Source organism: Coturnix japonica, chromosome 7 (assembly GCF_001577835.2).
Source record: "Coturnix japonica isolate 7356 chromosome 7, Coturnix japonica 2.1, whole genome shotgun sequence".
Taxonomy (NCBI): domain Eukaryota; kingdom Metazoa; phylum Chordata; class Aves; order Galliformes; family Phasianidae; genus Coturnix; species Coturnix japonica.
The window spans coordinates 25,643,310-25,655,896 of NC_029522.1; the positions used below are offsets into that span (position 1 = coordinate 25,643,310).

The window sequence follows — 12,587 nt, forward strand, 5'->3', positions numbered from 1 at the left end:
CTAGAAAAATAATGATAAAACATTGATGGTATTATAATTGCAAGAAAAAAAAATGCTAAGAAGACCACAATCATTAATCTAAATTTATCTTCAAGGAGTTTTTCAAATATGTGAACTTTCAGTTCCAAGTTAAATTTATTACTGGACTTTAAATTCATTGTGTTGTATTTCCCATATAATGATGACCTTTTCAATAAACATAATAGAATACATTTAGAAATAAAGAAGTGATCTTTTTTTCAGATTTTCAGAACAATCTTTAATGGAAGAAAAGGCTCAAGAAGAAAATGTCATCTCTAATCAGAAGCTATTTTTGTTTAATCTTTTTAAGGTAATAATCAACATGTGATTAGCAAAGCCATTCCTGTTATTTATCATCCAAAACTCAAGTGTTCTTTCTGTTTCTTGGAAGGTCTTCAAGGTCAATTTCTGTTACCCTCTTCTCACTGATTATTTCTTTTCCTTGAAAGTATGGTAAAAAAACCACAAACGAATAGAAAGAAACTCAGAAGAATGAAATGTAAACTTGCCATTTATTGGGTAGCATAACTCATGTTTGGTGGTCAGTGCTTAGTGTACCCTACAAATTTCTAGCGAACACTTTCTAGAGCCCAAGAAGCCCTTCCCCTCTTCCCTTCTGGTCTAACTTTCCTTTGTTTTTCCTGGTTCAGACTGACTTCTTCAGCCTGAGATAAGGAAGTGCTAAGGATTTTTCTACTTTTCCTGCATTCTAGAAGATGCATTCTGGGCAAAGGAGGCCACAGAGAAGAGTAACTGTAGGAAAAAAAGAGAAATAAATCCCTGCCCATCTGAAGAATTAATGACATTTGAAAAGTCTCTTCTATGCTTTTAGTCTCCTAGAAGTAAGGTGCACTCCAAGACAAGAGAATTATCAACTCCTGTTGGAAAGGCAATTAAATATTCTGCATTGTTAGACAAAGAATGACTTTGGAAAATATGGTTTATTTTTATTTCATGGTCATACAATTATATTTAGTGCCTAAAGTTCTCCTTGTAGTGACCCAGGCTATAGTTATGCTTAGTAAAAAACATATTTTCCATGGTTTAACAAAACGTCCCAAACCCTCCCAGCTAAAACTTTAATACTGTTTAAATATGGAACCAAATCCTGTTAGATTAACATTATCTGGATAATTTCATTCACTCCTGCTGAGTTTAAGTGACTCCAGGAAAAACAGTCAGGTGAGTGTGGGTTTTTTGTTTTTTTTCCAAAATAGGATTTGGCCTCAGGCTTTTAGCTTTTAGTTTTGCTAACCTTGGCTTTTTAATTTTGATAACCTTGGCATTTAGGCTGCTATCTTCAAGTTTTGTTACTGTGGATTAGATTTTGCCCAATGCTAAGGAAAAAAATATCACTTTTTATAGGTACCTTTGCAGTTTCATCTCTCAGATTAAATGTCAGTTCTAGATTTGTGAGGAAAAGATCAGAAAATTCAGGATACATATCCAAAACTTCTAGGAGATCTTCTCGCTGGATCTTATGTAAGTCACAGTACGTTAAAGCTCTCACGTCTGCATTTGACTTTCCTGGTTTTGCATAAAGATGTACCATCTCCCCAAAAATATCATTTTTTCCTGCAGAAAGAAAATTAGATGGAGATTATTATTCCAAATGTGAATAAGGCATTAAATTCAATTGTGTATTTATGTATGATATTCACGTTAAATACTTGATTTCACACAAAGTGTTACAATCTGATTACCATTGCACATACGTTGGTGTAATTCAATAGCACTGTTATTAAACAGTAAATTAAAATCAATAAAATTATAGTCACATACTCGGAAACATGAAAGAAAAATCTAGTTTCATCACAGCTTTTCTTCAGTTTTGTCAAAGCGGTGTCACTAAAAGCAGTTTCCTTTTCCTTTCTCAGAAAAACATTATTTATTAATTTAAATTTCATTCTTACAGTGACAAAGATGTAATTTTTGACTTTCAGTAGAGTGCAGGACCTTTCTGTCCTAGAAACTCATTTTGTTGAAAATGTACAATGAAACAAACCTTACTTGAAATATATTTTGGTAGGAAATTACTAGGTTTTATACTTTTTTGGGGGAATGTTAATCTTCCAAGATGTAGAAGCTGCTTTGATGAAACTCTTTCAACATAGTTGCTTCTGTTTTGATATTATTACAATTCTTTTCATCAATGTTGACACATTCACTCTATTTGCTAAAATTGTCACCTCTATTTAATTGCTTATTTTCCCTATACCTGCTGTTAAATTTCACAAATGCAGAGGAGCCAAGGACCAGTACAAAATACTCTTTAAATAAAAGAATGCATGATATACCTGTAAAATAGAGCTGGGGAGTACATTTGGCAAAACACTTGTTGCAAAGAATAGTAGTCATAGCAAGTGAAAACAGTTGACATGGGTGATTTTGCCTCCACTAAGCATTTGTGGTTTTTATTTTAAATTACTGCAGATAGTTCTGTTTTCTCCATTTATTTATTTATTTGTTTGTTGTTTTAAAAGAAGCTGGTAAATGGCTGAGCAAGTAGCTAAGATATGCAAAAATTATTTCATGGGCTTAGTTGTGGTGAGCATGGTCTGTTTAGCTTATCAATAGGAAGATTAAGGATGTAACTTGATAATATTTCACACATGCTTAAGGAGAGGAAAATTACTCAGTATGAAATACCTCTAGAATATAATGAAGAATGCAAATCAAGAACCAATGGAAAAAAGCTGAAGAAAGAAAATTTCATAAATTTCATGCATATTTAATAATAAGAATGATTCACTGGAAAGAAACTGTGATGAACGGAGATCAAATTTTTATCTTATTCTTTCAGATCAAAATTCATAATTTTTCTCAACATTACACTTTCATCAAACACAACTCATTAGACACAACAGATAGTTAAAAGTATGAAATGTATTAGAGGTCTGTGATATAACAGAGATTAGCTGACATAATTGAATAGTCCAGCTCATCTTATTATCTATGAATGTAAAGGTTCCTCTACAAGGTATATAATACCTTATTTGTAACATGACAACACTGATATGATGGCAGTTCTTTAGTATCCTTTTTTGCAGCACTAAAAGAGGCAGTGGATTCTGAGGTTCACAGACATCATCTTTCCTAAGAATTTGGCACAGAAGTACTGCTCTCAGACCAGTATGGATCAGACCATACTCAGTGATAGACCCAGAATCACACAGAATCACAGAATGACCCGGGTTGGAAGGGACCTCAAGGATCATGTAGTTCCAACCCCCCTGCCTAGCAGGGCCACCAAACATACACAAGACCCAGCTTTAAATAGTGATGATTTGCTCAGGAAAACAGGTGGACACACCCATCATTTTTTGGAATTTTTTAATTTCTGTAATGAAATTGGAAAACCTGTTCAGAATGGAAACACGACCTGTGAAGTTTTTCAATGCCAGAGAACAAAGAACAGAGAGGTTTTTGTCTGTTTTTCCTTACTTTTTTTTTTTTTTTTTTTTTCTGGAAGAGGAAAATATTTAGTTAAGAACAGATAATCTTTTTTAGGTTTGTGGTGTTATATTTTGTTGTTCACTTGTTTGTTTGTTTGTTTGTTTTTAAAATGCCAGTTTCTTCAGGATACTAGAGTATAGTATCCTGAAGAATACTATAAGCTATAGTATAAGCTATAAGGCAGGCAGGCTCCTGCCTTGTGAGCCATGTAATGTATATGGGTCCACAGTACATCTCCTTTTATTGGCTGCTGTTGTGCTGTTGTTCATGGCTCCCACCCCAGGGACTCCTACTCCCTGGGGAAGCAAGGATCCATCCTGCACCACCCGGGGTGAGAAGATACATGCTGGAAGATATGCAGTGGCATTGTTCTGCAGTTACCTGAGGTTCTGCTGCAGTGTGAGAGGTGCACAAGTGTCTGATGTGTATAACACACAAAACACAACTGGTTTGCACCTTCCATCCAGGAAGAAATTAATGAGTTCATAAGCTGGTTTTTCCTGGTTGTTGAGTGCTGTAGAAATTTATATGTATTTGATGTAAGAGTTGAAATCCTCACTGAACCACACTGTTTGTAATCAGGGGAAGATGCTCATACAGGTAAATAAACAACTCACAGTGTTGTACTTGCATGCACTCTTGCACGTTCGTGCCTTCATCTGGCCCATCTGATAGGATGCAACAGCATGAGATAACAAATTATCTTGATAAATTTATCTAAATATAAGGAAGGATTGCTGTAGGCATACTTTTGTATTTCTGTTCATGTATTCTCTCTGCAATGTCCTAGCAGAATAATCAGTCACAAGTGAATTAATAACACATTGCTACCAATCCACAATGTGCTTCAGCTACTTTTTTGGCTGTAAATTCCCACAGTGGATGATAAATAGAAAAAAGAGAACTGAATGATATAACAGCTGGTATAGCTTTCAGTATAACAAAACCCTTACTTATCTGTTTGATTGTTGTTTGCTCTAATTACCTGATAGTAAATGGAAAAATAATCTGTAGTTTTATTTAGGTTATTTTTAGTCATTGTAGATATTTAGTTATATTTCTTTTCTCTCTCTTTCTCTCTTTTCTTTTTTTTTTAATTGCTATAACTAATATATTTTATTGATTCCACGTAAGAGCCATCACCAGCTGTAGGCAGCTTTCCAGTTGAATTTGACACTGCTCTGAGCCATACTTCACTAGTAAAAAACCAAATAACTCCCCATACTATATAAGTAAGAATATGCTCTTAAGAAATATAAGGGAAATAATTATGTTACTATAGTTAGATATCAGTCTAGATCAGATCAATCTGTTATACTTTTCTACATGTTACCCACACTTTTCTATTAGAGTCCAAGCTGCTCAAGAAAAGGACATCAGATGGCTTTGACTGATGTAGCATTGTCAGTAGTGGAGTAATCTGACATGTGCTTGACTCAGCTTGCATCTTCTCACCATTTACCCTGGTTAAATGCAACCCACACCTGAATTTATAGTGGACTCTTTGGTGCACATGAGTTATTGGAATACTTTTGCTCCTTAAATTATTTCTCTGACTTTACATGACAGTGACTAAACATTCAGATTTCCGATCCCTGGAACAACATTTCTTTTTCTGACCCTTAACATGCATTGTAGTAATTTACTTACCTAGAATGGCTACAACAATATCACTCTTAAGAATTTCAATGGAGCCTCTTGACACGAAGTAAAGAGCAGTGAGGACATCTCCACAGTGCACTAACGTGTCTCCAGGAGGAGCGTGTGTTGTCTTAAATTTCATAGCCAAAGCTCGAAGACAGCCTTTACTGGCCCCCCGGAAAGCTTTGCAGTTCTGAAGTAAATTTTGGTTGAGGTGCAGGCAAATGTCAGCTTGTAAGCATTCTGGAAAGCCCTTCAGGACCTGGAAAGACAAGCATAAGGATTTCATATCAATGCTATGAAAATAACAGTATATTACATTTCTTATTTTATTCCCGGACAAGAAGGAAAGAAGTGACATACAAATAGAGGTGGCTCTGAAGGGCTGTCAGAGTATTACAATTCAGCAAATGTATAGTTTAATTTATATTTCAAAAAATATACAGTATGAATATTAATAGAGTTCAAAACGTAGTGGCTACAATATGAATTATTAAGATTTATTTCATTACAGAAATGGAATAAAGGTGTATGAATGAATATACTGCAGTAAAATAATAAATAAGACAGGTAAAAGAAGAATCTTGACTGCATTTCACCTGTTCAGACTATATATATGTATTTCTTTTTTATAATTTATAAAATCCTGCACATTTAATATAAGAGGAATCTTCTGCTGAAATAACTGTCATTTGCAAAATGAGAGTTAACTGAGTGAGATATGGGGAATTCTGATGAGATTTTCATGTTAAATATGTTATTTGTAAGTATGTGATACAGATTTTTATCAGAAAAAATAATATACATCATTGATACAATGTTGTGCATATTTACATAGGCAGAATATTACTTCTGCAGGTGACAGGGCTAATTGCTATGGTTCCTTTTCATCTTTTACTCATAACAATGGGAATTTGCCTGATATAGATCCAGAGGCTTCCTCTTGGGAACCATGGTAACATGATAATTTTGTTTACAAGAAGAAAAGCAAGCTATTTACAATGTGGTTATTATGTCAGAGCTTTCCTAAATCCTTTAGAATTATCTCACCTATCCTTCTTTTAGATTCAATGAACATTTCTGCAGTAATTTCTATGAAAGTGCTGTCCCCCTCACACCTCTGAGTTCTGTGCTCAAAAATGGGGCTGACACATTATAACATACCACCCTTCCTGTGATTTAAATCCTGTTGTCTATTATCCATGATGAAAACTACTTTCTCTGTTAAGTGCATCAATACAGGCACTGTTCTGATAATGTTGCATACTTCCAAGGACAAAACAGGAACTGAGGCTGGCAGACTTTTAATTAAGAGAATATCATGCGTCTTTTTGTTATTAGTGCAGTCTATTAATTCATTCCTCTTTATCCCATATAGTATTTTTCTACAAACAAGTAAATATTCCTGCACATAAAAATATATATATCCACAAAATGCATTCAGTTACTGCTACATTTATTTATACTTCAGCAAAATAACAGTCTGTGCACTCATTCTTCTTTCATAAATATAATCTCAACTCATATTTCTTGCTAATGGAGAAGACAAACACATTTCTCATATGAGGCTTTTGTCCACACAAGCCAAGCTATGATTTATAAAAGAAATATTAGTACCTTTACTGAGTTTGAAATGATTCTGTGATTGCTAATGGAAATAAATGCTATGAAATAATATACAAAATGTTATAAGACACATATATACAAAACTTTTGTGACTCAGGGCATTATCACATGAAATTCACACATCCTCAAAAAAAGCCAACATTCAACAAGAAGCAAAAGAAAACGATGCACAAAAAGCATTTATGTTATCACTCTGTTTTCTCTGTCCCTTACACAACTAGAAATATAATCAGTTTGCAATTACTATGCTGATTTTAATGTGTTGTTATTGAAATAAAAATATTGTGAATTATAGCAATTTATTTACTGAATAATTCTGTCTGGCCAGCAAGACAATTGGGAAAAAGTTGCAGGTGTACATTTTGAAATTGTTCTTGAGTCACATGAGTAAAAAGAGACCCATTTTGAATTACTGAATTCTTTTCTTACAACCCTTTTCTGAATATAATGCAGAAAAGCTCTGTTTATAAAGAATGCAAAATAAGAAACAATTTTTAAATTCAGAGATACTTACAGAAAAAAAGTATTTCAATTGTTAGAAACTCAGGAGTACAGCATAGGACAATCTGTATTCATTTTTTCATATCAGCTTCTACTTATTTCATTTATCAAGGGACTGTACTTTACCATTAAGCAAAACCTGTGCAGACCATGTGTGTTGATTTACATTTCTGAAGATACTTTGGGGATATCTTTAAAGAAAAAATTATTTTGATAATTTATACTTAGTATGAAACTGTTCTAAAATCATTGCATATTAATTAATAGTGCCTTATATACCCATAACACTGAAAAATAATACCCTATCTTCAATTAAATGTGATGAAAAAGTCCCTGCCCCATGGAGCTTACATTCTAAAACATTTGTTTACATCAGAGAAGAATCACATTTACTTTTAATATCAAAGCGTTCAAATGCCTGGAAGGTAGACTAGTGCACAAATAACAGTGATTTTCAGTGGAGTTTTGGAGATTACTAACACAACATTGGAAAAGCAAGAAAGAAGCCAATTTGAAGATAAATTTCTAAAACATTTCTCTATCTTACATTACAAAAGGAGCTTACCATATTGCTCACATTGTATGCAGTGAGGTATTTAATCCAAGTCCAGTAGATGCTATAATACAGAATAAGATGTTTCCAAACTAAATCTTACATTGTGCAGTATATGCAACATCTTGTCATACAGGCTCCGTGTACATTTCCAATATTCAGAGTTCAATTATTTCGACAAAATATTTCTTATTCACCAATTTTTGGCTGATGCTAAGAGGGTATTATATGATTCTCACCAATATCTTTGTGTAGAGGAGCGATTCAGTTGAAAATCCTGTTTTTACATCATGGGAAATCAACATCAATATATTACATGTATACATAGTGTCAATTCTAAATATTAGAAAATACATTCTTCAAAATTGTGAGATTATTTTAAACATGATAAAAATCTAAATACGGTATTTCCAGTATTTTATTTGTTGTGAGTTTTCTGAGTTTTGTAAACATTCTTGTCATATTCCAATACATCAAGAAAATGTTAAAAAACACTTTTCTAAAAAATGAAAGACAGAAAAGTTTTGAAAACATATAAATGTGGGACTAGGTGATACAAAAATATGAGTTTGAAATTCTGAAAGTTGTAAAGCAAGGAACTGTTCCTTAAGTAGCATTATTCTCAATGATAAATCCCAAGTTCATAAATTATTTTAATAGAAAATTATGCAAGATTTCCATTGCTCCATTCTTTCCTGCCATCTTTCTACTGTTACACTCACTATCTCCTGAATTCCAGCATGCCCTGGTGAGGAAAATATTAGATTCTCATGGTTAGAATTAATGCTTAACTGAATATACACAGATCTTCAAAAGAAAACTTAACAGAGCAGCAAATCATCTTTAACACCACCCCCAAAAGAAGGGAGGAGAATGAAAACAAGGAAAAAAGCAATCATGATGCTATGACCCCAGGCTCCAGTTGTTCCTTCTTGATAGTTGTCAAGTCCAAGTTCACTCATCTCTTCCTGTATGGATTGAAACTTATTCCATGTCAATTAACATTGTTTTATCTATTTTGCATGCTTGTGAAGGAGGAAAGTGTCATTGACAGGGAAATAAAATATTTTATATGCAATTTGGGGTTGAAATTTAGTGTTTATAATATGTCATTCATATTACCTTGAGGAATGTCATCTTTTAAAAGTGGGGAGGGAACCAGCATCAGCTAGTCTTTTTCAAGATGACAGTTAAATGTTACTCATACCAGTTTCAGACATATTTGTGACAACAGAATTGGTGACAACTACATGTCCTAACCTCAGACAAGTGGAAATGTTGGGATCAATTATACCTTTGTTATATTTGGGTAAAAGATAAAATTATTGACAAAAAGTTTTTCTCTACTCAGTTCTGAAACAGGTGTTGACATCTGTCCCACATTAAATATTTGGACAGCATCAAAGTAGAAGCAAATCAGAGCATTAGTTACGATACTCATCACTAAACACCAAAATATCATCAATATATTATGTGTATACATACTGACAACTCTAAATATTAGAAAAACATTGAAACATTCTTCAAAATATGAGATTATATTCAAAATGGTAAAAATCTAAATACAGTATTTGAAGTATTTTTATTTGCTGTATTTTCCGAGTCTTTAAATATGCTTAAGTCATACTCTAAGGTGACAAGAAAGAAGAAAAGATAGACTTTTCTAAATGTTAAAAGGTAGAAAAATCTTGAAATTGTATAAATGCAGGACTAGGTGATACAAAAATATGAGTTTGAAATTTTGAAAGTCGTAAAGCTAGGAATTGCTCCTTAAGTAGCATTATTCTCAATGATAAATCCAAAATTCATAGAATATTTAAATAAAAATTTATAAGGTATGTAAGTATATAACAACAGAATTACAGAACGTTTGATTTTGGAGTAAATCTATGGAGACCAGGTAGTCCAACTTCCCTGATGAAGCAGGGCTATCTCTGGCAGGTTAAGCAGGACTGTGTCCAGACAGCTTCTGCATATACCTAAGGAGGGAGACTCTAAAACACCTTTTGGAGCACCTGCCAGTCCTCTGTCACCCTCACAATGAAATAAATTGCTTCCTGATGCTCAGACTAAAACTCTTGTGTCCTAGTTTGTGCCTAGTTCCTCTTGTCCTTGCACCACTGAGAGGAACCTGGCTCCAATTTCTTCTCATCCTCCCATTAGGTATTTACACAACCAAACCTCCCCTGAGCCTTCTCTTCTCTAGGCTGAGCAATGCCAGCTGTCTCAGTCTTTCCTAATATAGAATGGTCCAGTCCTGCAGTCCAATAGTCAAAGATATTCTTTGAAGTCTGCATACTGTCTTCTGATATCATCCTTTTTCTCTGCTGAGATCTAGGTGGAATCAACTATTAAATGCCAGGCAGTGGGTGAAGAGAAAGAAAAAGAGTTGTTGTGGGTTTGTTTAGTGCCTGTTGAAATTCACTTTAGCTCAGCTTTTCTTGTCCTAGAATCAAAGCCAGATTTGTTTATGAATGGGTAAGTATCCAGCAGACAGAGGAAAAGATAAAGGTAGGATCTCAAGTTCAGTTGACAACTTAAACTGGAATAAACTGAATTATGAATAGTGCAGAATTTAATTCTGTCACAAAGGCCGGACTTTAAGATTTTTAATAACAGCTCCATTATTAGAAAGAATTTAGAATTTACTATTTATGTGATAGCTAATTAACAAAATTAACTATTTTCAGAGGACTGAAATATTTCCAAGGGCTTTCCACCACTTAGAAGAGAATAACTAAGGTCTCCCACACGGAGTAAGAACCATTTCTGACTCTTCTTATACTTTGAACTAGAAAATGTTGCAGTTGGATTTTTTATTTTATTTTATTTTATTTTATTTTATTTTATTTTATTTTATTTTATTTTATTTTATTGGTGGTATGGAGAAGGTCTTTAGAGCAACTGAGAGAAAAAAGAAACATTTGTAATGATGAACTAATTAACCTTTCAGTGAGGTTTGATGTTGGACAACCTTACCAAGAACTAGAATCTTCTGCTTTCAGTAATTGTAATGAAGCAGATCCATGTGACAATTTTATGTTGAAGTTACTGGTGTTGCAATGGATCATTCTTCATCTACAGTCTCATAAAGATTTTCATAATAGATCTGAAAGGTGATCTCTAAAATGTTACATGGCTGGGTGAAGAGGACAGAAAATGATTTCAGTTTCTTCAGTAGCTGACTCTTTTTATCAAATGAAAAATATAAGGTCTGTAGAAGATGGAAGTTGATCAGATCTATTTCCAAAGATACAATTATAGTTGGAAAATTGTTATTTCTTCTTGTTTGAGGCCTTAGACCATAAAATACTATCCAGTGAGAATCTGATGAATGATTGACATTTTTGAAACTTATTTTCTATATGAAGTGTTCTCAAAGTTTGATTAAATATAAGCATTTATGATTTTGGGTTTGTTTTTGTTTTTTAAGTAAGTAGTCTTGCAATAGAAAATGAAGGAACAGTTTTACAGCTGTAACTGAGGTACTTTCTTTGATAGGCTTATGTGTCTTATGATTTCCATTGTGACACATAGGCAAATAACAGTACCACTTTTCACTGTGATTACATATTCTCTCTGTGTAACCAATTACAACTGGGTTGGTTTTTTTTGGAAGGAACTTCTTGCTGTTTTAAAAATTTTAATCTTCTCTCCTATCTGTCCGTTTGAAACATACTGCTGGCAGTAGTTGTATTGGTAGACTTGGTTTTGTTACAAAAAGTGATCACAGGAGGAAAAGCTCACGGCAACAGTAACAACAGTAGTGGTGTCATCCAGGGCACAATATCTGATCTCTTACAAAAGAAGCTTTGCTAACAGAATTACAAACCTGCCTTTATTTGATGCTAGCATTGTTGGTTGTAAATTTTCAAAATAGGTTTGTTCTCTACTGAACTCGTGTATTTGCTGAAGCCAAGGCTAATTGCAAGTGTAAAACAAACTGTTTGTCACAATGCTTTCCAGAGAAGTTTCCATAAATTTAGACATGAAAAATGCTGACTTGCTCTCTCCTTTCATAGTACCAAAGCCCAAAATAAAGATGTAGTTGTTTGGCATTCAAAATTTTAATTAACTTACATTTGGTTAAACACTTCCTGTACTTGTCCCAGTTATTTGCTTCTTTGAACTCTTTTTGTAGAGATAAAATAAACCAATAAAGCTATTCTGATGCACAGAAGATCCATGGAAAGAAAGGTGGAGTTTATAAAAATTGCATGCATAACTTAAAAAAGGATCTCAAACACTATATATGTTATCTTTCTACAGTAAGCATCACAGGCATGCTATTATCAGTGCTGGACTGATAACACTGGAATGAAGTGGGCAATAGAAGGCAAAGAGAGTCTAGGAAAAACAGAACAGGATAGTCTAAAGAAATGAAAGCAATATCTTGAAATCTTTGGGACTGGTGAGATCTTTCATGAAAGAATACATACACTGTAAATAATTTTCTTGGAATTTAACTTTGCCAGTGTATACCACAATGTTATGATTTAAATTATGCTTATTCCATAGACTAGAGATTTTTATCCAGATTAAAATAAATCCCAAATCCTGTTTATCCAGTCCATGCATAATTATGTGGAACTGTTTTTGTAAAAACACATTATGCAATGAAACATAATAAAAGAGATGTAGAATGAAGTGGAAGGAAACAAATGTACAAATAAAGAATGTTCTTGGGATATTTCAACAGCAAAATTTTAAAGCTACTTTTCAGTTCAGTCACTTCAAATGAGCAAAATATCATCTTCTCATATTCAGTGTAAAGTGTAAGACTTTGTTT

General features: G+C 33.4%; 1 protein-coding gene across 1 annotated transcript in view; it reads right to left on the bottom strand.

Moving 5' to 3' along the window:
* The window catches only part of KCNH7 (potassium voltage-gated channel subfamily H member 7), a 187,511-nt gene that overhangs the window by 22,466 nt on the left and 152,458 nt on the right, over nucleotides 1–12,587 (bottom strand). The window contains exons 10-11 of the mRNA XM_015868998.2: nucleotides 5,128–5,380; nucleotides 1,391–1,596 (exon numbers count right to left, since the gene is read on the bottom strand). Coding sequence (XP_015724484.1) covers nucleotides 1,391–1,596; nucleotides 5,128–5,380 — 459 coding nt within the window. The remainder of the gene's footprint in view (nucleotides 1–1,390; nucleotides 1,597–5,127; nucleotides 5,381–12,587) is intronic.